Raw genomic sequence first — 25136 nt, 5'->3', positions numbered from 1 at the left:
AAAGTTGGCCTATGCTGAAAATATTATAAGATCAAAAGTTAACATTTCGTGTTGGCTACGGCCGATGGAATCAAGTTGGATTACATAATTTGCTTGACTTCATCCTTTGGATATGAAGGCATAATTTCGTATGGGTGCACCGTGACATAGGCCTACAGTCAACATGCAATGTTCTATATGGAAACACTTGAAAGAATGTAGGCTGTAGTTGGAACGGAATTAGTATTAAATCATAATCTGTCTTTTAGAAAGCCATCATCACTGGCAAATAGTGAATCCTGTGGTGTGCGTTTTTAATGGGCTGTTGTACACAGTCAGACCATGCAGCAGGAGCATTTGTTCAAAGTTCTCGTTATAGGCGACCTTGGGGTCGGGAAAACGTCAATCATCAAGCGTTATGTCCATCAGATATTTTCTCAACATTATCGCGCAACTATTGGCGTCGATTTTGCGCTCAAAGTTCTGCACTGGGACAGTGACACCGTTATACGACTACAGCTCTGGGATATTGCCGGTATGTCTTAACCAGTCCATTTTACTTTAATATTTGACTTTATATATCCATCCATTGTAATACCAGTGGTTTGGACGATTCGTCAGACTTTATTCAAGTTTAGCATTTTGTGTAAAATCACATTTATGTTTTCAACAACTCAATAGGCGTATCAATGAATTAACGCACTTTTATGAGACTTATATTTAGTTTTATCCATAGATAGCCAATGTTACATGAATCGTCCTAATGAATAGTGTAAAGTATTTCTCCCTATGGTGTTTCATGTGCACTGTGGAGGAATGTGTCTTGTGTTGGGCTCAGCTGGTCTCATGCACATATTAGAGTCACATGAGCACTGCAGTTATTGCCAGGAGTCTCTCTCTCGCTCTCTGTAATAAGAAAAACCTGACCAGTTTTTGGATCTTGCCAAGTCATAATGCAATATAATTAGATAGTTAAATACATATAATTCAAGTATAGATAGACCAGTGCTGTGTGCCTCTGACCCTAATGTGTGCTGTTCTTGTATTTGTTTGTCCCAGGACAAGAACGCTATGGAAATATGACTCGTGTGTATTATCGGGAGGCAGTGGGAGCTCTGGTGGTGTTTGACGTGACCCGCGCCTCCACATTTGATGCCGTGCTCAAGTGGAAGGACGATCTGGACACTAAGGTCACCCTGAGTCATGGCAAACCTGTCCCAGCTGTGCTGCTGGCCAACAAGTCCGATCAAGTCTGCTCCCAGCAGCCCAGACTGGACACGTTCTGTCGGGAAAATGGATTTGTGGGATGGTTTGAGACCTCAGCCAAGGTGAGGAAGAAAGATACTGAAGCTTGTGTACTGTAGTTCTAGCCTCTCCCAACTGCAGCATGTGGGCTGCTTCATGGCTGGCTAGAAAGTCTAGTGTTGCCCTAAAAGACATCATGTCTGATCACTTGCAATGGAGTGTGTGTGTGTGTGTGTGTGTGCATGTGACAGACAAGCCTCACAATCTCAATGATTCTAAATACATTCCACCGACTCCTGCTGGGGAACTTTTTGGGCTGCTAACATTTGACAGTCGTGCCCCTATGGAAGATCACTATGTAGAATAGTATCTCTAATTTTTGGGGCTCCCGAGTGGCGCAGCGGTCTAGGGCACTGCATCTCAGTGCAAGAGGCGTCACTAAAGTCCCTGGTTTGAATCCAGGTTGCATCACATCCGGCCGTGATTGGGCGGTGCACAATTGGCCCAGCGTCGTCCGGGTTTGGCCGGGGTAGGCCGTCATTGTAAATAAGAATTTGTTCTTAACTGACTTGCTTAGTTAAATAAAGCTTAAATTATTTTTTTAAATGAAATTATAAAGAGCATACATTTGACAACAGCCTTTGATTGTCAGCTTGGGTTACTTTAAAGCGTTCAATGAAATGCAATCACACTCGGCTGATAAATACATGAGATCCGTTGGAATGAAATGTCAGCATACCCTGGGGTATAAGGACACAGGCTAATTAGCCGAGGGGAATGTGAACAGGAATGTGTGAAATGGTCCGGAAGGCTGTGAAAGGTGTGTTCCCTTCTCACAGACTGAACCTGAGAGGAAGGGGACACTCACAGCCACTCTCTAATGAGTTACTCAGTTGGCTGTGAAGGCTGATTGGGTGAATATGTCACTGGGGCCTACCCAGCTGATAGCTTACATTAATAATGATGGAAGATTAGCAACATCCTTCTGCCTGAGGTAAGAGGATTTTGAATCCTGAGCAGATCTGGCCTGGGGAATACTTCCCATCTGAGGTTCATTTGTCATTTAAGCTGTACATGATTTTGTCTTCTGTTTTATCTTGTAGGAGAACACTAACATTGAAGCGGCAGCGAGATGTCTGGTTGAACATATCCTGGCCAATGAAGAGAGTACAGTCTTGGATTCAGACCCAGATGTGCAGGTTCTGCCTGGGTTCAACAACAGCGTTAAAGAAAGAGTTCGCTGTGGATCATGTAACAAATTCTGACCCATCAAAGAGAATGGAGAAAAAATGAAGATCTTCAAGGGTCTGTATGTGTCTCTCTGTAGTCTGTCGGAATGGTCCAATTAAAGAACATCTTCAAGAGAAGCTGAGAGGGGTCATGGAAAAAAAACGTTATGCGAGAGATGTGGTGTATCTCTCTATGTTGATTTATGATCATGTTTGTGTGAGAAATGGTAAAATAGTAATATAATGAGTGGAACATTTTTCTTTTCACAATAAATACATTCTTGTAACTCCTTGGTGTGAACCACCTCTCCACATTGTGAAAGCAGGGCTCTCCCTCATTTCAGTCCCTCAGACAACTAAATGACAAAGCAGAGAATATCAGCAATGAGATGACACACATTATGATATCTACAGTCATATAACCAAGGATATCGGACCGTGTGATATAAAGATGTCGTTATGATTGGCATCAGACTGATACAAAAGGGGTGTTTCTGTTTATAGGAGGGGGACAACACTGCCACAGTGCCTTGGTGTACCTATACTGTACATGCAGTGTAGGCCTATAGCTTTAACTTCATTAAAATGGCTTTGATGTGGGGTTCAGCAGAGTTGTCTTGTCCATTTTTGTAGCCTATGTATTTGACCATGTTAGTTGTTCAACACAGCATGCTAATGCAACATTGTTACTATGTCATTATATTATTACTACACAGGTATAAAAGGATAACATTGATGTCAGTTCTCCTCTCATCCTAATCTGCATCCTCCACCATGAGTTGATCCCAGGACGAGGCTGGACTAGAAAGGGAGAGAACCAGTGAATTTCAAACCTTTTCATATAGTTGGTAGCCTATAAAAATGCATTTACATCCTGTACAGTATTTGTAAAATAGAGGAAGACATCTCAATGCCAAATCTGACTCATATTAGGGATTTTATCTCACTTGCAGGCCGAGTAGAGTCACATTTGGGACAATATGCCTAGACATTACATGTACTGTATGTCCTACATTCCTATAGAGAGCTGCAGGAAACTGAGAAGCTGGTGCTTTGTGAAAGGTTGTTGTTATAGTCCAATAACAATGGTATTCACATCAATAGCATACTAACCCAGGGGTTTGTCTTCAGATGTGTCTGGATCTGATTGGACAGTACTGCAGAGTCAGACAGATTCCATCCACTTCAAATCAAGAAGCAGCTGCCTAATATTCAGTTGCGGTGTTCCGCTTTAAGATGCCCTCCCCGGACCCTTTCTGTGTTGCCCAATCAACCCCTTTCTAAGTCACCTGATTCATAGGCTACACTGCCATTTTACACATGAAGTTTGAGTGAAAAAAAAGAATAATCGACTACCTAACAAAAAACCATTTGTAAAAAGATTAAATGCAATCAGAATAAACCATATGGAGCACGTCAATTAAAGGATATGGAAAAACGAGGAGGAGTCACTGCTACAAGACCTCGACACGAACAGAGGGGGGCTTGAGAGAAAATACATTAATATGCTATTTTGTAACGTCTTCAAAATTAGTCTAGCCCCAATCATAACCAGAGAGAACGTCGCGTGATCACCAACCGAGGATTGGTAGGCTAACTAATCAATGATTGTTGCTCTCCTGATGCTCAATTGTATTCATGCAGGCTACTGTTGCGGCTGTACACTCTAACCGGCATCACCATTGGAAAGCTATTACGCGGATATATTGTAGCATCGCGACCTCCGAACGAATCATTCTGAGCTGATATTGGTGTGGGTCGTTCAGGTTAGGTTTTTGTATTTTATATTTGTGAGGACATCGGATTGCCATTTCGTTTACTGAATGTAGCCGTCAATTCTATTTGGCCGCCGTATGAATTCTCCCATCGGATTCGCGTCAGTGTACGTTTTTGTTTTCAGACGGGCAGTTTGTTTAGAGGGCACCCTCACTATCATAACTAAAGACAATTTGATTTCTGATTCCCCAATTACTGCTTTTGGAATATGTCTGGACAGTCTATCACGGATCGGATCGCTGCGGCTCAGCACAGCATGACAGGATCCGCTATAAGCAAAGCCGTCTGCAAGGCCACGACGCATGAAGTCAGCGGACCCAAGAAGAAACACCTTGACTGTAGGTTAAGTACACCACCAGTGCACCGCCGTTGCTACATACCAGCAACAAAAGCATTGGTTACATTGAATATTCAAGACGACCTGTATTTGTCATGATGTACATAATGTTTGGTATGGCCAAGGGTTTATCGAAATGATTCTATTAGGCTATGAATAATTGCGCATCATAGGCTTCAACGGCTCAGTAGTCAATCATTATCATACAGTGTCATTATCCTACAGTAGTCTATCGTGTTGTAGCCTGAACATGATGAGACAAATATATTATTATTCCTGAGTGTCATACAGGAAAATCAATCAATCAAATGTATTTATAAAGCCCTTTTTACATCAGCAGATGTCAGAAAGTGCTGTACAGAAACCCATCCTAAAACCCCAAACAGCAAGCAAATCAGATGCAAATGCACATTTTGTGATCATAAATAGCCTACTACACTTTATTCATCATTGTATGCAGTAATATATTTTGTAAATTTCCCTTTTAATTAATAGGCTCTGAAAATGTTTATGGCAGCGTAGGTTTAAAGACGCACAATTGGAGTCAGTCTACCAATTGTAAACCATTTCTTCATTTCCTACTGAGTTCTAGAGGAAAATATGTCTAATTTAGGTACATTAGTACATTCTGGTGTATGTAGCCTTCTGAGTTTTCTCGCATACTTCAGTTCTTCATGAGCTGGTGTCCGTGGGTCATTCATATTTGTTCAGTGGCAGCAGTGTCAGAGACCATCTTGATCTCAACATTTGTATGTTTATCTGTGTGTGGGAATGTGGAACTGGAGTCATTATTGGGTAGAAAGTATTTTCTCCACGTTTAACTACTGATGATTAGGTTAGGTGGCTTTATACCCAAATAATGACTTGACACAATCAACATTGTGTCCAGTCAATCAATTAAGATCAATCAGTCCTGTTCTGGGCTGCAACAAATGCCATAGACCCAGAGGGTTATTGGTTCAGTGAAACAAGGTAGGCTAGTTAGGTCCCAGGTCTCATCATGTGCTGTCAGTTTGATTCTTTTCTGGGGAGGGAATGTTTAATTGTACAATTCTTTGCCCAGCCTTTATCCAAAGTAATCCAATTGTGAACATTTTAGTCACTTTAGAGTCATGCTGAGTGGAATTACGTAAGCTAAAATCTTGTTGTCAGAAAAACTGCCATTTCTCTGAGTGGCATTTGGGAAGACTTCAAATGTGATTTAAAAATGTGGTACCCGACTGCAATTTAGCTCTTTAAAGAGTGTAATTCCTCTGGATTATCCGGACGCCTTGATATTCCATTTATGTTTCCTTTATGTTCCCTTTTAAGGTGTAGCATAAATTTAGACTCCTCCTACAGTGAAATGTCTTGAAGGACTACACAATCATATTTGAGGTTATTTTTATGACCGTCTGTTTTACAATCAGAATTCCAATTTGAAATGTTAATTGCCGGCTTAGTCACTGTAATTAAGGCATAATAAGTGAGAGTTAATTCACTAGTAAAAGAACGTGTATCTTTTTGAAGGGTGCGAGGGGCCGAGCAGAGATCCAACTGCTGCTAGGAATTTTCAGCATGACAATATGTTTTCACTAATACCTGTATTCAGCCTCACCACGCTAGCTTTGCCCTTGTGTGGGTGCAAGCAAGCTAGGTGGTGCTAGGTATTAGCAGCCTATTAAGTAGAGGGCTGGAAGCCATAGTGAGCCTCGATCGGTCTAGCTCATCGATGTCGCAGAGTTTTTGCATAAAGTTCAGCTTCCCTAACTTTGGTCCCACCCTGTTCACGTCTGTCGCCCATGCTCGCGTCGTCACCCGCTTCGCTTCTCTTCATTGGAAATGAATGGTTTCCCGTAGTTTCATCGCCCACATCGTCTTCAGTGTAGAGGAACTGTGTGTGAGTTGATCAGCCTCAGTGTAGAGTAGAGTACAACATTTCTTAAGCACCGAAAGCACTATTACATTTTTTCAAATGTCACCATTCTGTGTCGTCGGCAGACCTGATCCACTGCACCAACGAGCTGAACGTGAGTGTCCCCCACCTGGCTGACACGTTGTTTGAGAGGACGGCCAACAACAGCTGGGTTGTGGTGTTCAAGGCCCTCGTCACCACGCACCACCTCATGATGTACGGCAACGAGGTGAGTCACCCGCTGACAGACTGGCTTCACTGTTAAAGTGGACCTCTGTCGCTCAGTTGGCAGAGCATGGCGCTCGCAGCGCCAGAACGGTGGGTTCAATTCACGGGACCACCCGTACAAAGAAAATGTATGCACGCACGACTGTAAGTCACTTTGGATAAAAGCATCTGTTCAATGGGTTACAGTATATTACTATATGTTATTCACTGATTTAATCTTTATTCTTACTGGTTATGATCACGCTGCCGCTCTCTTTGTTTCACCAGCGATTAATCCAGTATCTGGCGTCCAGAAACACACTTTTTAACCTGAACAACTTCTTGGATAAGGGAGCATTACAAGGTACTGTTGGGAATTTGTCCGTGGAAGCAATTCCACCCCACACTGTACATAAGTCACAGCTACAAAACAGCATAGAAACGTGCAATGCATAAACAAAAAATGCGCAGTTCAAAAGTTCAAACCGTCGTTCTGAATGCTTGCAGAGGTTTGGCTCTGTAAGCCACCAGCTAGCACTTATACTAATACAAGTGCTCCCTCTCTGCCAGGTTATGACATGTCAACGTTCATCAGACGCTACAGCAGGTACCTGAATGAGAAGGCCATGTCCTACAGACTGGTGGCTGTGGACTTCACCAAGATGAAGAGAGGGTAAGATGCCCTGTTGTGGCCAGCGTGGAACACCTCCCCCGTGTCACACTAAGATGCGTCATTAAGCTACATCCTGTGGAGACAGGTCTTAAATAGATTGAAGGTAACCCGGCTCAACTGACCAACTCATTTCAGCAGCAACTTTGGATATGGCGTGCGTTATATTGAGTTTCAGCGTGATTGACACGGACATGCTTTATCTGTTCAGAGCAACGTGTTTGTCCGTCGCTTGCCCCGTTAAAGCGGTTCTCCGTGCCTCTCGTCGACAGGGTCGACGGTGTGATGCGCACCATGACTGTTGAGAAGCTGATCAAGACTCTGCCTATCATTCAGAATCAGCTGGATGCACTGCTGGACTTTCAGGTAGGCTGCACGGGTCCATGGTTTTGGGTGTCGGCGGTCCTTAAATGAACATGGGCTACACGATGACCGTGAGCTGTCTGCATGAGCTCTCGATGTGTTGTCTCTTTATCTGTTGTTTTCCCAGGCTAACTCTAACGAACTGACCAATGGCGTCATCAACAGCGCCTTCATGCTGCTCTTCAAAGACTCCATCCGCCTCTTTGCCGCGTACAACGAAGGAGTCATCAACATGCTGGGTAAGTACACTCTATATCTGTTAGACAACTATGGTGCCGCTAGGATGTCACTATGCTGTTTGTAAATGTATACTATATAAAAGAAATAGCCCAAATCCTTTTTTATTTTTTACATTTTTTATTTTGATCTTTCGCCGAGTTAACCGATCTTCTTCTTGTATCCTAAAGAGAAATATTTTGATATGAAGAAGAACCAATGCAAAGACGCCCTGGAGATTTATAAGACGTTTCTGAACAGAATGACCAAGCTGTCAGAGTTTCTCAAAGTTGCAGAGGTAATGTTTTCCCTTTTCCACTTGTGTTGAGGAAAGGAAGGTTTCAGATGGATCCAGCAGGAAGGTGGGGCTTTTCTCCCGGACCTCTGCTCCTCTCCCCCTCTCTCTCTCTCTCTCTCTGTCTCTCTCTGTCCCTCTGTTGCCGTGTGGTGGAGGCTAATGCTGGTCATGAATGCGGAGGTTAGCCTATTAGTGGGCCTGAAAAGCTCAAGGTGAAGGCCCCTCTATGTGCTGCCTGTTCTGATGCCTGCGTTGCATGTCTTAGCAAGAGTTTTTTTTTACCTTACTCTTTCCTTCCCTTTCTCTCTTTTTCAATGATGAATGTCTGCTGTTATCCACGTAAAGTACAACTTGCAATTCACAAGGCCCTATTGCAAAGAGGATCCGTATCTCTCTGTAGTTTTCTAATTTCTCGTGCATTCTTTTATTAAAAGGCGTTCTTGCTGTCTTTACTGATGTGTTAACTATTTGGAGGAAGGTTTGGGGTGATGGGGGTGTGTTTCTATCCAAAAACGGGCTAACGTTGACTTTAAGGGCCCATTCATTTACTCGTCTAACAATGTGTTTGTCATTTGTCTCCCCTGCCTTTTTTTCGTTCAAAGTCAACATTAGTTGTGTGTTTCTTTTGGATGTTTCTCACCTTGCAGTCACATGAGTATTACAGCCCAATGTACCCGGCCCACCTGTCAGTGGCATTTCAGTGTGTAAACATTCATTTCAAACCCAGTCTTCAGATCCTGTGTGTGTGTGTACGTGTGGGCATGCCAATTCCCCTGCCTGTTGTCTTTTTGTTGTTTTGTTTCTAGTCACTGCATGGAGTAATGGATCCTTTTGTTTGATTCTTCTTTCTCCCTTCTCCACACACCTACCCCCCCCCCCCTTTATTCTGTGGTTGTGTTCGTTTGTTTATTATGTTTGGTTTTTGTTTGCCCCCCCCCTCCTTTTTTGTGACACAGCAAGTTGGAATTGATCAGGGTGACATCCCAGATCTCACACAGGTCAGTGGTGCATTTCATCTCAATATCTCCCATGTAGGTCCATTCTGAACGCTCCCATTCCCTACTCACCCTACAGGCTTCCAACCGCCCCCTCCTTTTCTACCTGATTTTTACCTCCCTCTCTCTGAGCTCTAGGGTAGAGAGGGCCTACTTCCAAAAATGGGTTCCTAATATGTGAACCTTGGATTCTGCTGCGCCATATTTCGTTTCCTAATTCTGGAGATTGTGCAAAACATAGTCTTCCCTGGTCTTAGGTCTTTCGGCAGATTTTAGGTAGACCGATCCTTTACGTCTTTACTTAGACTTGTGAGTCTTTTGTATAGTTGAATCACGGTTTTTCGAAAGTTAACCCACAAAATAAGAAATGTTCTGTTGCTTTGATTTTGAAATGGCGCTGAAAAGTCCGGCACCTCTTCAGCCTCTGTCCTACCAAACACGGGCGTATGGGGCTTGTGTGAGGCCCATATAAGCCTTTTGTACATCAAGGGATGACATCTCTTGATAGAATAGCTTAGAGGAATCAAGCTCTTGATTTCTCTCACAGTTTAACTTTGCGTTGCCTCAAAATGAACACGATTGTATATCTTTTTTCCGGGAAACACATCCCATCGAAATAGCTGTGGGGAGAGCAGCGAATGGTTTCTACCAAATAGGTTTCTGCAAATATTACTTGAATGTTATACATAATGCAATCCTAAGCACTTGCGTAACATCTGATGTGACACTACAAACACTGGTTGAAGCTTTCTTCAATGACACTAATGGTGTTTCCCTCCACGTGGGGCAAAATGAACATGAGCAAATGCTTCTGTCAATTATGTCATGTTTGCGGTGCTTATGAAGACCTTATGTATCCCTGTTCAACTAAATAGTAACCCATGTCTTTACTGAGCTGTAGATTTTTTTGTTCTGTTTATTTGAAACTTTTAGTATATTCTAGATTTCTCAGAAGAAGGATACCCAGAATTCTCATTATTCTCTCTTATTCCCCCAAAATAAGTATATGAAAATTCTTATTTTTGCAAGTTACTGCATGTGTTAAGATTGCATTCTGTAATGAAAAGCAAATGTTGCGCTGAAACATGGGTATCACATGTGGGAAAATGAATTCACTGATCCTTGGTTTATTTAACCATCATTTTGTATGTCTTTATAAAATACACCGTTCATTTCCCAAGCGTGTGTACCTCATTTTCATCAGACGCTTTGCCTTTCTGTGAGTTAACTCGTTCGGCTTCCAAACCTTTTCGAACTAGTCACTAAAGCTAATGACATAATTTGACTGTCTGCTAATAGAATTTCTCCTCTAACCTGTAAAATACATTTATGAAATTTGATATTCATGAATGAATGGTTCCCCAAATGATTATAGGAAACGGAATCCATTGGTTAACTCACAATTTATGGACTGGGATGTGTGTGTGTGTGAGAGCATTTATACACACCTGTGAATGGGCTTCTAAGCTCCTTTCCGTATGCCAACAGACGATGTGATGTGTTCTGAACCCCACAGGAGCCGACACACTGTACAAACGACCTCCCAGGCCTGTGTACTTGCTTGCATGAGAGAGGACTGATCTGTGCATGTCTGGCTTGGAGCCAAATCTAATTATACCAGATGTATTGTCCTACGTAAAATACCTGCAAATATGGAGACTAGACTGAACATGAATACGCTTAGGACAATGTGCCACTTGGCCGCTGTGTTTGTGTGTGTGCGCGGGCGCGTGTGTCTGTGTCTGTGCGCGGGCGTGTGTGTCTGTACGCGAGTGTATGCAAATGCAGTGTGTGTGTGTGCACGCGAGTGTTTTCCCAATTGTTCTACACAGTGCTATCCTCACTTGGTGCATTAATGTTTCCCCATGCCCCCCCCCCCCCTCTCTCCACCAGGCCCCTAGCAGCCTCCTGGAAGCCTTGGAGCAGCATTTGGCCTCTCTGGAGGGGAGGAAAATCAAGGAGCTCTCCACAGCCACCAGGTAACCAACAAACAGACACACGGGCACACACAGACACACTGATGCTAATGTTTCAGGCTTTGTGTCTGAAGGAGGCATTTAGACTGAAGCAGGCATTTCGTAACGTTTTGTCACTCACTGAAGCTTTGATAGATATGAGGATGAATGTGCAAATGATGCTGTGCCAGTGTTCCACCCTGAGCTAGTATGTCATCTGGATTACAACGGCAATGCAGCCTCATTTATCCTGGATTTGGGAGTGTTTCATGTGTTTGTGTGTCAGACCTGTCTATTATATGGCAATTACGGCACGCAAGAGTCAGAAACGCTCACAGATAAAGGAATTATTCATTAGTGGTCAGTCCCAGAATGCCGTGTGTGTGACAGTGAGTGTACGTGGTGGTCACTGATAAGCGCTGTGTGGTCTCTCCAGAGCTAACACCTTGTCTAGTGCTGTGTCGTCACTGTCCAGCACTGGAATCTCCCTCAGCCGCATGGACGAGAAGGAGGACGAGAACAGGCTCAAGGTCAGACAGGGGTCACCGTATAGCAACTTCTCATTACAATGTAGATGCGCTACTGTATGAATTCGTCTGAATTTATTATTTTTTTTCAACCCTGTTGTACTGTCACTTTTTGCGGCTTGACTTGGTGCGTTTGTCCCACAGGACGAGGGAGCCAAGGTGAATGACGTGCAGACGCCGACCGTCTCTCCCAGCGCCCAGTCAGTGGGCAGTGCCAACAGCAGCAGCGGGGCCACAGACCTCTTCTCCAACTCGCCTGTTGTATCCGTTACAAATAAGTAAGCAGACCCTACGGTCTGATAATCCTCGTGCTTAAGTTGATACCTATTGGGTATGTTTCACACAGGTTGTTCAGTTTGTATAATATAAACAGTAATGTGTCTTATTTTAAAATGGCAGGTGGTTAAATCACTTCACAGTATATTAGTTGGGTTATCAGCGGAAAGGACCTGTGAGCCACGTTAAAATGGATGGCTGAATGGCAGTGTTCCAAGTGTTTGGTCCTGTCCGCTGTAACTCTCTTCCTCTCTGCCCTGTGGCCTGAAGGGGTCTGCTCTGCTATGATTTTTATCTCTGTTGTCTGTCTCTCTCCTCTGTTTCCCCAGCGTGCCAAATCTCACCGGTGACTTGTTCAACCTCCAGCCCACCTTCAACCCGGACATCCAGAGCACACACACTGTGCCGTCTAACAACAACGCCTGGGGAGGTGAGGGACACAAAAACACATACTGACACATGCACGCACGCACACACACACTGTATACTCTTGAAGAGTAGTATTGTATTTAAAACGAAGGCAGGTACATTGAGCAGATTGTGATGGACAGAAATCAGTCACTGCAGGACATAAATAAGATATTAATTGATGTCAACACCAACCTTTATTAGAAGAAATGAAATGTCCAGTTGTGTTCCCAATGCAAATTCCTCCTCTCCTCTTCCCTGCTACGATACCTATCCCTGCTGGATGCCCTCTCTCTCTGATTGGTGAGTCAATATGGCTTGTATCACTCTACTGGACAGCTGACAGGACTGAAATAGCATTACAATATGCCTGGGGCTAGGGTTATTGCCTGTAGCCTGGCTCGCTCTCTCCCTGTGTAACCTGCAGCCTGACACTCTCTCGCTCTCCCTGTGTAACCTGCCGCCTGACTCACTCTCTCTCTCTCCCTGTGTAACCTGCCGCCTGACTCACTCTCTCTCTCTCTCCCTGTGTAACCTGCCGCCTGACTCACTCTCTCTCTCTCTCCCTGTGTAACCTGCCGCCTGACTCACTCTCTCTCTCTCTCCCTGTGTAACCTGCCGCCTGACTCACTCTCTCTCTCTCCCTGTGTAACCTGCCGCCTGACTCTCTCTCTCTCTCTCCCTGTGTAACCTGCCGCCTGACTCACTCTCTCTCTCTCCCTGTGTAACCTGCCGCTTGACTCACTCTCTCTCTCCCTGTGTAACCTGCCGCCTGACTCACTCTCTCTCTCTCCCTGTGTAACCTGCCGCCTGACTCACTCTCTCTCTCTCCCTGTGTAACCTGCAGCCTGACTCACTCTCTCTCTCTCCCTGTGTAACCTGCCGCCTGACTCACTCTCTCTCTCTCCCTGTGTAACCTGCAGCCTGACTCACTCTCTCTCTCTCCCTGTGTAACCTGCCGCCTGACTCTCTCTCTCTCTCCCTGTGTAACCTGCAGCCTGACTCACTCTCTCTCTCCCTGTGTAACCTGCCGCCTGACTCACTCTCTCTCTCCCTGTGTAACCTGCCGCCTGACTCACTCTCTCTCTCTCCCTGTGTAACCTGCCGCCTGACTCACTCTCTCTCTCTCCCTGTGTAACCTGCAGCCTGACTCACTCTCTCTCTCTCCCTGTGTAACCTGCCGCCTGACTCACTCTCTCTCTCTCTCCCTGTGTAACCTGCCGCCTGACTCACTCTCTCTCTCTCTCCCTGTGTAACCTGCCGCCTGACTCACTCTCTCTCTCTCCGTGTAACCTGCAGCCTGACTCACTCTCTCTCTCCCCGTGTAACCTGCAGCCTGACTCACTCTCTCTCTCTCCCTGTGTAACCTGCAGCCTGACTCACTCTCTCTCTCTCCCTGTGTAACCTGCCGCCTGACTCACTCTCTCTCTCTCTCCCTGTGTAACCTGCCGCCTGACTCACTCTCTCTCTCCCTGTGTAACCTGCCGCCTGACTCACTCTCTCTCTCCCTGTGTAACCTGCAGCCTGACTCACTCTCTCTCTCCCCTGTGTAACCTGCCGCCTGACTCACTCTCTCTCTCCCTGTGTAACCTGCAGCCTGACTCACTCTCTCTCTCCCTGTGTAACCTGCCGCCTGACTCACTCTCTCTCTCTCTCTCCTCGCTGCTCACTCTCTCTCTCTCTCTGTCTCTCTCTCTCTCTCTCTCTCTCTCTCCCTGTGTAACCTGCCGCCTGACTCACTCTCTCTCTCTCTCCCTGTGTAACCTGCCGCCTGACTCACTCTCTCTCTCCCTGTGTAACCTGCCGCCTGACTCACTCTCTCTCTCTCCCTGTGTAACCTGCAGCCTGACTCACTCTCTCTCTCCCTGTGTAACCTGCCGCCTGACTCACTCTCTCTCTCCCTGTGTAACCTGCAGCCTGACTCACTCTCTCTCTCCCTGTGTAACCTGCCGCCTGACTCACTCTCTCTCTCTCTCCTCGTGTAACTCTGCCTCTCTCTCTCTCTCTCTCTCTCTCTCTCTCTGCTCTCTCTCTCTCTCTCTCTGTCTCCTCTCTGCTCTCTCTCTCTCTCTCTCTGTGTAACCTGCAGCCTGACTCACTCTCTCTCTCTCCCTGTGTAACCTGCAGCCTGACTCACTCTCTCTCTCTCCCTGTGTAACCTGCAGCCTGACTCACTCTCTCTCTCCCTGTGTAACCTGCCGCCTGACTCACTCTCTCTCTCTCTCCCTGTGTAACCTGCCGCCTGACTCACTCTCTCTCCCTGTGTAACCTGCCGCCTGACTCACTCTCTCTCCCTGTGTAACCTGCCGCCTGACTCACTCTCTCTCTCTCCCTGTGTAACTCTGCCGCTCTGACTCACTCTCTCTCTCTCCCTGTGTAACCTGCAGCCTGACTCACTCTCTCTCTCTCTCCCTGTGTAACCTGCAGCCTGACTCACTCTCTCTCTCTCTCCCTGTGTAACCTGCCGCCTGACTCACTCTCTCTCTCTCCCTGTGTAACCTGCCGCCTGACTCACTCTCTCTCTCTCCCTGTGTAACCTGCCGCCTGACTCACTCTCTCTCTCTCCCTGTGTAACCTGCCACCTGACTCACTCTCTCTCTCTCCCTGTGTAACCTGCCGCCTGACTCACTCTCTCTCTCTCCCTGTGTAACCTGCAGCCTGACTCACTCTCTCTCTCTCTCCCCGTGTAACCTGCCGCCTGACTCACTCTCTCTCCCTGTGTAACCTGCCGCCTGACTCACTCTCTCTCCCTGTGGAACCTGCCGCCTGACTCACTCTCTCTCCCTGTGTAACCTGCCGCCTGACTCTCTCTCTCTCTCTCTCTCTCTCTCTCTCTCTCTCTCTCTCTCTCTCTCTCTCTCTCTCTGTGTAACCTGCAGCCTGACTCTCTCTCTCTCTCCCTGTGTAACCTGCCGCCTGTCTCACTCTCTCTCTCTCCCTGTGTAACCTGCCGCCTGACTCACTCTCTCCCTGTGTAACCTGCCGCCTGACTCACTCTCTCCCTGTGTAACCTGCAGCCTGACTCACTCTCTCTCTCTCTCCCCGTGTAACCTGCCGCCTGACTCACTCTCTCTCTCTCTCCCCGTGTAACCTGCCGCCTGACTCACTCTCTCTCTCTCCCTGTGTAACCTGCCGCCTGACTCACTCTCTCTCTCTCCCTGTGTAACCTGCAGCCCGACTCACTCTCTCTCTCTCCCTGTGTAACCTGCCGCCTGACTCACTCTCTCTCTCTCCCTGTGTAACCTGCAGCCTGACTCTCTCTCTCTGTGTAACCTGCAGCCTCACTCTCTTTCACTCACTCACTTTCTTTCTCTCCCTCCCTGTGTAACCTGCAGCCTGACCCTCTCTCTCTCTTTCCTTCTCTCACTGTGACCTGAGACTGACTTTGACTGTCTCTCCCTGTGTGACCCAGACCTAGTGCTGAGCGATTAACCATTTTTGTTTGTTTGTTGGGGTTATTAACCAGACCTGCCAACATGCAAGCATTTAGCGTACCAACTACGCAATTCTCTGTCCATGTGTGCAGGTACGAGATCCGAGTTAAAAGTATGCAGAAATTAATAGGGCCTGATTTTAAAAAATATCTATATTTTAATTTTAAAAAATATCCACTGAGTAAATCTAACATCCCGATTCTCGAGCTGCAACACACAGACATGTATGGAGTTTGTTTCAACAGACATGGAGATTAATACATCATTATTCGACATAGCTACCCGGTGTCTGCCCCTCCTGCTGTTTGTTGTGATGCTGAGTTTGCCGACTGTCAGCTGTAGGTAAACACATGGACAAATCCCTTTTCGATTCCGTGTGTTGTGGAAAGGTAAACACTAATTGTTTCAAGCTAACTTTAGCGAACATAAGATGGACATTCAGTGGGCTCTAAAGTGCCTGCAGTTCACTCGCATTTGCTAGTGAAAGAAATGCAATACAAATACGAAAAATAACTGGTCGCATTTGTGCGAGTGTGATATATATATATACAGTGATCCCTCGCCACTTCGCGGTTCACTTATCGCGGATTCGCTATTTCGCGGATTTTCATAATGCATTTTTTTTTTTTTTTTGGTGCATTGTGCTCTGCATTCTGATTCGCTAAAAACTCACTCCCGCTTCTTGTATCAAAACATGCTACGAATTGTGCTATCATTTTGTCGTCTCGTGCAGTTATGTGTACGTACATAAAACAGCTTGGCAAATTTACATTAAGTTGGCCAAATTATCTTGTAATTTCGAACATCTCCTAAACCCATAATGTCGACGAAACGGCCTACACGTGAGTCACTGTATTTGTATACATGTAATAGTTGCTAATTGTAAAAAAAATAAAAAATAATTCTATTTCGCGGATTTCACTTATCGCGGGTCATTTTCGGAACGTAACCCCCGCGAAAAACGAGGGATTACTGTATACATTTAATTCCGCGTTCCGTTAGTTGTATTTTCCAAGTAACATTACGAGGATCACGCAATCGGATAGACTGACTGTAATTATGATCCACGTCACAAAATGCGCATTACAAAAGTATAATCAAAAATAAATATAAACATCTTGGCGTTAAATGGAGTCGGGAGTTTAGAAGACTGCGCGATGATGCCTACCCAATGAGTGTCCGGCATTAGCTATAGAGGCAATGCTCCTAAAAATGCATTAGCACTAGATTTGCACTAAAAAGTTGGACAGGGTTGGCAGGTCTGTTAAACAACTAATTGACCGATGTCAGTACTATTACTTGAATTCCATTGAGTTGTGTTTTTTTTTGTGAGCCCAGTGCGCGGTTTCTCTAGAGCGAAATCAAATCATTCACGAGAGAAATAATGTCAAGAACTACGTGCGACGCTGGGCTGAAGGGAGTTGTAGTTTTCATGAAGCAAATATTAAACTTATTTCATCGCCAAAATGTGGTAATTAACTGCAATTACAATAATCCATTGCACCTGTTTTTTCCGGTTCAGACAGAGACGGATACACTTTTCCCCCTGCTAAATTAGGATACACACAGACCGCATAGACCGCCTGGGAGAGGAACAGAGACAGTTCGTGAAAGTATGCGTTATCTACCTTGAATAACTAGTCAATTGATTTCGTCAGACAGCTCTGCAGCATACTTAGGCAGGCTAGCCTAGCTAAATAGGATGACTAAAGACAGTATAGTATGGGGAGCACAGCGATAACGTTAGATCAGGGGTATTCAAGCCCTTTCAGCGGGGATCCTATTTTTTTCCTCCAATAATTTCTTGCAACTCGAAGCCACCCCAAATCCGATGATGCAACTTTAAAATCGATAAATTTAGATTTTTAAATCAACAACTGACCTTAAAATGAATTCATTTTCTCGTCAAATGAAAATAAAACCAATAAAGACATTTACTCAATACAATTATATCTTTCAAATTATCTTCCTCAAAAAACATTTGTATATCTTCCCAAAAAATTATCTGTACTCTTAATTTTTGGTTCCTAATTTTGGCTACCCCACTGCAGTTGGGGTCGTGACCCCTACTTTGAATACCACTGGTTAGATGGGCTGGCTGGCTGGCTGGCTGGCTGGCTGGCTGCTACTACCTAAGCCGAGATGAGATGATGTTCTGAATAAAAAATATTAAAGTCATTAAATAAAAACGAAGTAATATACAGAACTGAAATATTGTATATTTCACAGTAATTTCCTATATTTCTATTGATGCCTACCCAATGTGGACATACCAGAGACTATGGAATATTTTCAACGTTTTGTCAATTGAATGTTCACTATTTTTGGCTTTGGAATTTCCATTAAAAAGCTCTAAAATCATTTTAATGTCATTATTTCATTTCCTTGATTCCTTTTTTTTTTAATAATCAAAACCGAACTGACCTCAAAAAGCACTAATCACTCAGCATTAGCTAGACCTGACTCTCTCTCCCTTTGAGACCTGGAGCCTGACTCTTTCTCCCTGTACGTCTCTGTCCTCAGGTTTGGGGCTCCCAGGGGACCTGTTGAAGCCAGCTCAGCCCACACACATCCACAGCCCTGGGATACCACTGCAGTCTGGGGGGAAAATGATGCCCACTGACCTGGACTCCTCCTTAGCCAACCTTGTTGGCAGTGAGTCTCTCTTTTTCCCTCTATTTAACATGTAGCTTTGCATATTCTAACATTTTTCAGGAGTCATAAAATGGTCATACACAGTAATGCTCTGTAACAGCATCTGAACATGTAACATATCTTAACCGCTCATTTTCCAGACTTGCAGTTCGGAGGAACACCAGCCAAAAAGTGAGTATATGATATTTGAAAAGGAGCTGAGAGCACCTACAGTAATATATTGGGATGTAGCTGTTCATCCAAGCAGTTATGAATCCTGATCTAATCTGTCTTGCGCTAATGCTGTGGGGTGTATTTGAATCCTGTGTTTGTCCATCAGGCCAGAGCTTCAGTGGACCCAGCTGGTAGAGAAGAAGCCCACGGGAGGGACTCACTGGCAGTCCAAAACCATGTGCACCACCCCCAACTGGAACCATCATGCCCCCATGGTTCCTCAGCCTATGCCCATACCACAAATGGTGAGACATACACGCCTGGTCACGCTCACCAAATATATTACTGAGGACATGCCAGCAATGCAGAAGGTAGCGTTCGGTTTTCTCATGAAATCTAGTAGCACACATTAGAAACTCTATGATTGTCTGAAAATCACATCTTCGAAAAATGGAAGTGGTTATTGCGGCTCTTCACAGGCGCTGGCGATTCTCATTTGCCCTCTGTCTATTTGAATTCGTTTGCTCTCTAATTATTTCTCTCCTCTTTTCATTTCGTTTTTCCCCCCGTCTTCTCTCGTAAAATCCCCACTGAATTAATCCGCCATCCGTTCCTATCTCCGTTTGCCTCGTTCCCTCCTCCTCGTTTCCTCAACCCTGCTGCAGAATGGAATGATCTATACTGGCTATGTAAGTACATGACTCTCTGTAGAGGGAGTCACTGCATTTTTCCAGAAGTACATTCCTCAGTGTGTTCTACTGGTCTTTCATTTTTCCGTTTCGCCCTTTCTCTCCGTAGGCTCCGGCTCCAGTGGCTTTTCCTATGACGACACCTCAAGTGCCTGTTTATGGAATGGTAAGGAATGATCTGCAACGTGGTACAGTACCCAGGTCAAACAATCACATCAAATTGTATTTGTCACACGCGTCAAATACAACAGGTGTAGTAGACCTTACCCTGAAATGCTTACTTATTAACCAAGAAAAAGAGTTAAGAAAATAAACTTGAATAAACTCAAGTAAAAAATCTAATAAAACGTCACACAATGTAAAATAACAATACCAATATGAGGTCGGGTCTGAGGGGGGATCTGCACACCAAGACCATTGATACCCAGTTTACATTTCATCTCTCTCCCTGTTGTAGATGCCTCCTCATCAGATGGGGCAGATGGGTGGAGTCCCTATGATGGCACCACAGCATATGATGTACAACCAACCTGTCCTTCGGCACACCAATCCATTCGCTCCCATGCCAGGAGCCCAGGTAATTCCACTGTCCACTCCTCACTGTCTACTGTCCACTCCTCACTGTCTACTGTCCACTCCTCACTGTCTACTGTCCACTCCTCACTGTCCACTCCTCACTGTCTACTGTCCACTCCTCACTGTCTACTGTCCACTCCTCACTGTCTACTGTCCACTCCTCACTGTCCACTCTTCACTGTCCACTCCTCACTGTCCACTCCACACTGTCTACTGTCCACTCCTCACTGTCTACTGTCCACTCCTCACTGTCCACTCCTCACTGTCTACTGTCCACTCCTCACTGTCTACTGTCCACTCCTCACTGTCTACTGTCCACTCCTCACTGTCTACTGTCCACTCCTCACTGTCCACTCCTCACTGTCTACTGTCCACTCCTCACTGTCTACTGTCCACTCCTCACTGTCTACTGTCCACTCTTCACTGTCCACTCTTCACTGTCCACTCCTCACTGTCCACTCCTCACTGTCCACTCCACACTGTCTACTCCTCACTGTCCTCCTCACTGTCCACTCCACACTGTCTACTCCTCACTGTCCACTCCTCACTGTCCACTCCACACTGTCTACTCCTCACTGTCCACTCCTCACTGTCCACTCCTCACTGTCCACTCCTCACTGTCCACTCCTCACTGTCCACTCCTCACTGTCCACTCCTCACTGTCCACTCCTCACTGTCCACTCTTCACTGTCCACTCTTCACTGTCCACTCCACACCTTACACTCCTCACTGTCCACTCCTCACTGTCTACTCCTCACTGTCCACTGTCTACTCCTCACTGTCCACTGTCCACTCTTCACTGTCCACTCTTCACTGTCCACTCTTCACTGTCCACTCCTCCCTGTCCACTCTTCACTGTCCACTCCTCCCTGTCCACTCTTCACTGTCCACTCTTCACTGTCCACTCCTCCCTGTCCACTCTTCACTGTCCACTCCTCCCAGTCCACTCTTCACTGTCCACTGTCCACTCCTCCCAGTCCACTCCTCCCTGTCCACTCTTCACTGTCCACTCCTCACTGTCCACTCCTCACTGTCCACTCCTCACTGTCCACTCTTCACTGTCCACTCTTCACTGTCCACTCCACACCTTACACTCCTCACTGTCCACTCCTCACTGTCTACTCCTCACTGTCCACTGTCTACTCCTCACTGTCCACTGTCCACTCTTCACTGTCCACTCTTCACTGTCCACTCTTCACTGTCCACTCCTCCCTGTCCACTCTTCACTGTCCACTCCTCCCTGTCCACTCTTCACTGTCCACTCTTCACTGTCCACTCCTCCCTGTCCACTCTTCACTGTCCACTCCTCCCAGTCCACTCTTCACTGTCCACTGTCCACTCCTCCCAGTCCACTCCTCCCTGTCCACTCTTCACTGTCCACTCTTCACTGTCCACTCTTCACTGTCCACTCTTCACTGTCCACTCCTCCCTGTCCACTCTTCACTGTCCACTCCTCCCAGTCCACTCTTCACTGTCCACTGTCCACTCCTCCCAGTCCACTCCTCCCTGTCCACTCTTCACTGTCCACTCTTCACTGTCCACTCTTCACTGTCCATTCCCCAACCACTTCTGGCATGTGAATCATGATTCAAGGCATCAGTTCCTAAGTAGGATAATCATAATTGTAATGCTGTCTTTGCTGCTTTATATTGTATCAGTTACTGTTTAATACTTCATTTGTCAATGTTAATTACTGTTTGTTTACCAGTAGGTTCTGGAATTCTTTAAGATCTTGTTACTATGAAACCTTTGGTATTACAGTACCGTTTTTCTTTTACTGAGATATTTATAATCCACAATCTCAAGCCTTTTAAAACTAGACGGATATTATTAAACCGTAACAGGCGTATTTTCCTATGCAGATGCACTTCATGTAGGACCGGGAGTATCTTACCATGACAGTAAAGCAGAGAGACAAAACCAACCAGAACCAAATGCAACGCGAGATGGAAGAGAGAAAGGAGCAGAAGACGGCGGTGGAGACAGACTGGTGATGTGTTGGTGTCGGTGCTCTTTCAGTGGCCTCTCTGTGGGATGGAACCTCTGTTACATTCTGCATCATGGCTGATATAAGAGTCCCATCTAAGTCCTTTGACAAGTCACAGCTCACATTCATTCTGTATTTGATTTGCTCATTTCAACGGGTATCGTTCCGCCTGTTTGAACCCATGCTATGACGACGGCTGCATTCCAGTTTGGAGCTTGGCCCCTTTGCAGCGAATTCTAGACGACTGCCCCCCCCCCATCCGTCAGTGTCAATGGACATCTCTTTCTCTGATAGTTTGCACGCACTTTAATCAATGTGAACTTTGCCAAGGGTGTACATACGCATTGTCCAATTAGGATCTCATACAAACCACTACAGAACTCCTACGTCTTTTCTCTCCAATGTTCACGTCAGAGTTGCGGTAGCCACCGTTTTCATGCATTTCAATCAATGTTCACCAAACATTTTGGAGTCGGCTCCGTATTCATTCCAATTTTTTTTGTTTCACAACCAGTTCTAGTCAGACATTGGACAAATGGCTTGGAGACACGTGGTTTGTGTACGTGTGTGCATGTACAGTATATCTGTCTGTGTGTTCATTTGCGGTGCCCTCGGATCTAAATGTACAGAAGCTATTGTGTCATGTTTTCGTAGGTTCCTGTGAAAGCGATGGTCTGTGTGGCGAGGGCTGCCCACTGTACTAGTTTTAAATGGTGTGCTCCGTGCCTACATAGACCTACGGTGTACTCCTATGAAAGAAATGAAAGTCAAGTTCATACGGAACCGTCGTAAGTCATGACACATTCTGCCTCTGCCGTGCCACCCGTTGTTCGTTCTGCTCGATGCTATTTCAGGTTGTTTTTATATGTGATCCATGTTCCTTTAGCTACCACAACGGTGCGTGGAACTTCCCGGCATCTCATTCGATTCTGCTCTTTGAAACAGATACGCCGTCCTTGTAATGGTCCTACCAGTCTCGCCCCATGTCAGTGAGTAAACGTTGGGAGAGTGTTCTTTGTGTTTCTTCTCGTATCGCCCCCAGGTCGATGCCCAGTGAGTCGTCGCATGCGTCGTTGTTGTGTTTCTGAGTGGCAGTTTGTTGTGGTGTGGCTCCTCACCAACCCCGGGAGAATGTTTGTTGAGGAGCTTGTTTCGGAGACTCTGCTTCGCGAGACAGTGAAACTGACAATCGCTCCAGTAAGTCAGCAACTATGTGCCACGTTGTAACTCCAGCCCCAGAGAGAGCCTAGCTTGCTGACCTGGGACAATTTTTTTGGGCCGGAGGGCAGAGGACAAGTGAGGAGGAAGTAGAGAGATCTGTAAATGTGATCGAGGGTCATGTCTGTCAGAAACTCCCCGGCGTACGTAACGGTGACAGACAGACGGCATATATAGCACAAACCCCGGAGGGGGCGAGCGTTTTACTGCACAAAACTAAAACCATTGCTGGGATGTACAGTCAAAGGGGCTGGGGAAATCCTTGTTTTCTATTGATTGTGTTTCTATATGTCCATGCCTTCCCAGTGAGATAAACAGGGTAGTGTTCCTCAACGAGGCCTCCCAGCTTCTGGTCCTAAGAGGTCAGTGGGGTCACTGAAGTCATCCAGGCCATCTGGTAGTGTGTATTTAGCAATGAGTAGGCAAGTGTCGTAACGTGTCTCAATACAAGTCCGTCGTCTGTTAGATTGCTGTAGAGCCTCTCATTCTGCTAATCATTGGCTCTGTCAAGACTACCGCATTCTGATGCCCTGTGACCAGCCCACATTTTGTAGATGTTCTTTGAAACGTAATTCTGTCTCAATGTCATCTGTGTCAATTGAATGCTTTTATGCAAGTTCATGCAGTCCCATAGACCAATTCTGACTGTTACGCTGTCCTCTGTATATAAGCTTGTATGTTTTTTGACATGTGCTCTGTAAGTGATAGCCCATTGGGAGACATGGGTTGTTATTGCTGTGTCTGTGGTGGGGTCATTGTGCTTGGCGGTGTCATGGGGTGTACGTCTGTGATGTTTGTGTGTATCTTGATGAGGGATGGGGGTTGGGTTCAACAGTATCACATCTGGTCTACCAAGAGTGTCTTCATTGTGGCAGTGGACACTGTCCTCTCCGTACAGGAACATTTTGCACCAAAGTCATCAAGCGCAGCTTTTTCTCGAGGTCACATTGCTGATATCCAATTTGGAGGAATTTGATTTCAGCGACAAGTCTTTTTGCATGATTAGTGTTGTCTTTTTATTGACTTGTGTGCCCGGTAAAGAGCATGATCATATGTGAAATTTCACTTACCGGTGTGTTTGCAAATGTTTCTGAATTTCTCCATGAGATTTTGACTTACCTCTTTACATAATTAGCGTCCATTAGCGTTCATAAATGTGTGTGTCCCACCAGATATAACTGTGTGTCTGTTTTGCATTTGAAATGCAATTCAAAGCTCTTATCAAATATCTATTCAGTTACGAGACCACACATTTGTGAAACAACATGAATATTAAGGCTATGCATCGCCTAGCTAGCTCGACATTCAAGTCTTGTAAACCCCTCCTTGTGAAAGCGTTGCTACTTTCAATACATTTTGTTGAACGCTTGCTATTTTTTTTTTTGAGTACTCTGCCAACGTTTTTGGATTTCTCTAAGTGTGTTCAGTCTTACATTTACATTTAAGTCATTTAGTAGACGCTCTTATCCAGAGCGACTTACAAAAAGTCTTGTCCCTCTTCCATTAGATCACGTCATTCTCGCCCAATATTGGTAATCTTCCTTTACGCCTGCAGTGGAAAATCTCGCTCCCTTATCTTTTAGCCACCGAAAGATGTCAACATGCATTGTCACTTTTTGCCTGATGTACTCTGGCTATGTATAATATACATTTATGCATATTTCACAATATGAGCACAGTATACCTATCTATTGTTTACCGTGTTCTACTCCATATTGGCCATCTGAAAACGGTCATTTTTCCCCCTGTGATGAAACGAAGCATTGTCCAGGATGTCCTGTTTTGGAAGTGAGGGTCCATACCTTTTTGATTTTTCATTTCTTTTTGTACATCAAATGGATTGATAACACATAATACACTGTATTGTCAATGCTAAATTACATTGTTATAAACAATTGTTTTTTTCTTTTTAAATGCAGAGGTTGTTGTTTTTGGAAGACAATTGAATAAAATGTCATATGTTGCTCAGGTTTTATGTCGTTATTTTGCAGCGGTCCTCATCTTGCTGCTCACTGTAGCCTCTGTATCTTTCACCAGTGACAGCTTGTT

At 45.3% G+C, this 25136-nt stretch overlaps 2 protein-coding genes across 6 annotated transcripts; both read left to right on the top strand.

Moving 5' to 3' along the window:
• Positions 1 to 206: 206 nt before the first annotated feature.
• rab38c (RAB38c, member of RAS oncogene family) lies at positions 207 to 3059 on the top strand. The gene is made up of 3 exons (XM_071337635.1): positions 207 to 514; positions 1039 to 1307; positions 2328 to 3059. Exons 1-3 carry the CDS (start codon positions 322 to 324, stop codon positions 2487 to 2489), a joined length of 624 nt encoding a protein of 207 aa, XP_071193736.1. The 5' UTR covers positions 207 to 321; the 3' UTR covers positions 2490 to 3059.
• Positions 3060 to 3737: 678 nt separating this feature from the next.
• Positions 3738 to 25051, top strand: LOC139536910 (phosphatidylinositol-binding clathrin assembly protein-like). 5 transcript variants are annotated; one of them, XM_071337632.1, is made up of 20 exons: positions 3738 to 4041; positions 4450 to 4567; positions 6547 to 6689; positions 6956 to 7031; positions 7238 to 7340; positions 7610 to 7703; positions 7828 to 7939; positions 8108 to 8214; positions 9171 to 9212; positions 11103 to 11188; positions 11601 to 11694; positions 11836 to 11969; positions 12297 to 12397; positions 18333 to 18464; positions 18605 to 18635; positions 18784 to 18922; positions 19283 to 19306; positions 19416 to 19472; positions 19764 to 19883; positions 21727 to 22633. In XM_071337632.1, the coding sequence occupies exons 2-20, from the start codon at positions 4486 to 4488 to the stop codon at positions 21757 to 21759; spliced, it is 1710 nt and encodes a 569-aa protein (XP_071193733.1). In that variant the 5' UTR covers positions 3738 to 4041; positions 4450 to 4485; the 3' UTR covers positions 21760 to 22633. The 5 variants fall into 5 exon arrangements, with proteins under 5 accessions (XP_071193733.1, XP_071193731.1, XP_071193729.1 ...); XM_071337630.1 differs by having other exon boundaries at positions 3738 to 4567; positions 21745 to 25051; XM_071337628.1 differs by having other exon boundaries at positions 3738 to 4567.
• The last annotated feature ends 85 nt before the right edge of the window (positions 25052 to 25136 follow it).

Source organism: Salvelinus alpinus, chromosome 13 (genome assembly GCF_045679555.1).
Source record: "Salvelinus alpinus chromosome 13, SLU_Salpinus.1, whole genome shotgun sequence".
NCBI lineage: Eukaryota > Metazoa > Chordata > Actinopteri > Salmoniformes > Salmonidae > Salvelinus > Salvelinus alpinus.
Note: the sequence above shows the minus strand (reverse complement) of the source record. Positions and strands in the feature narration are given on the sequence as shown.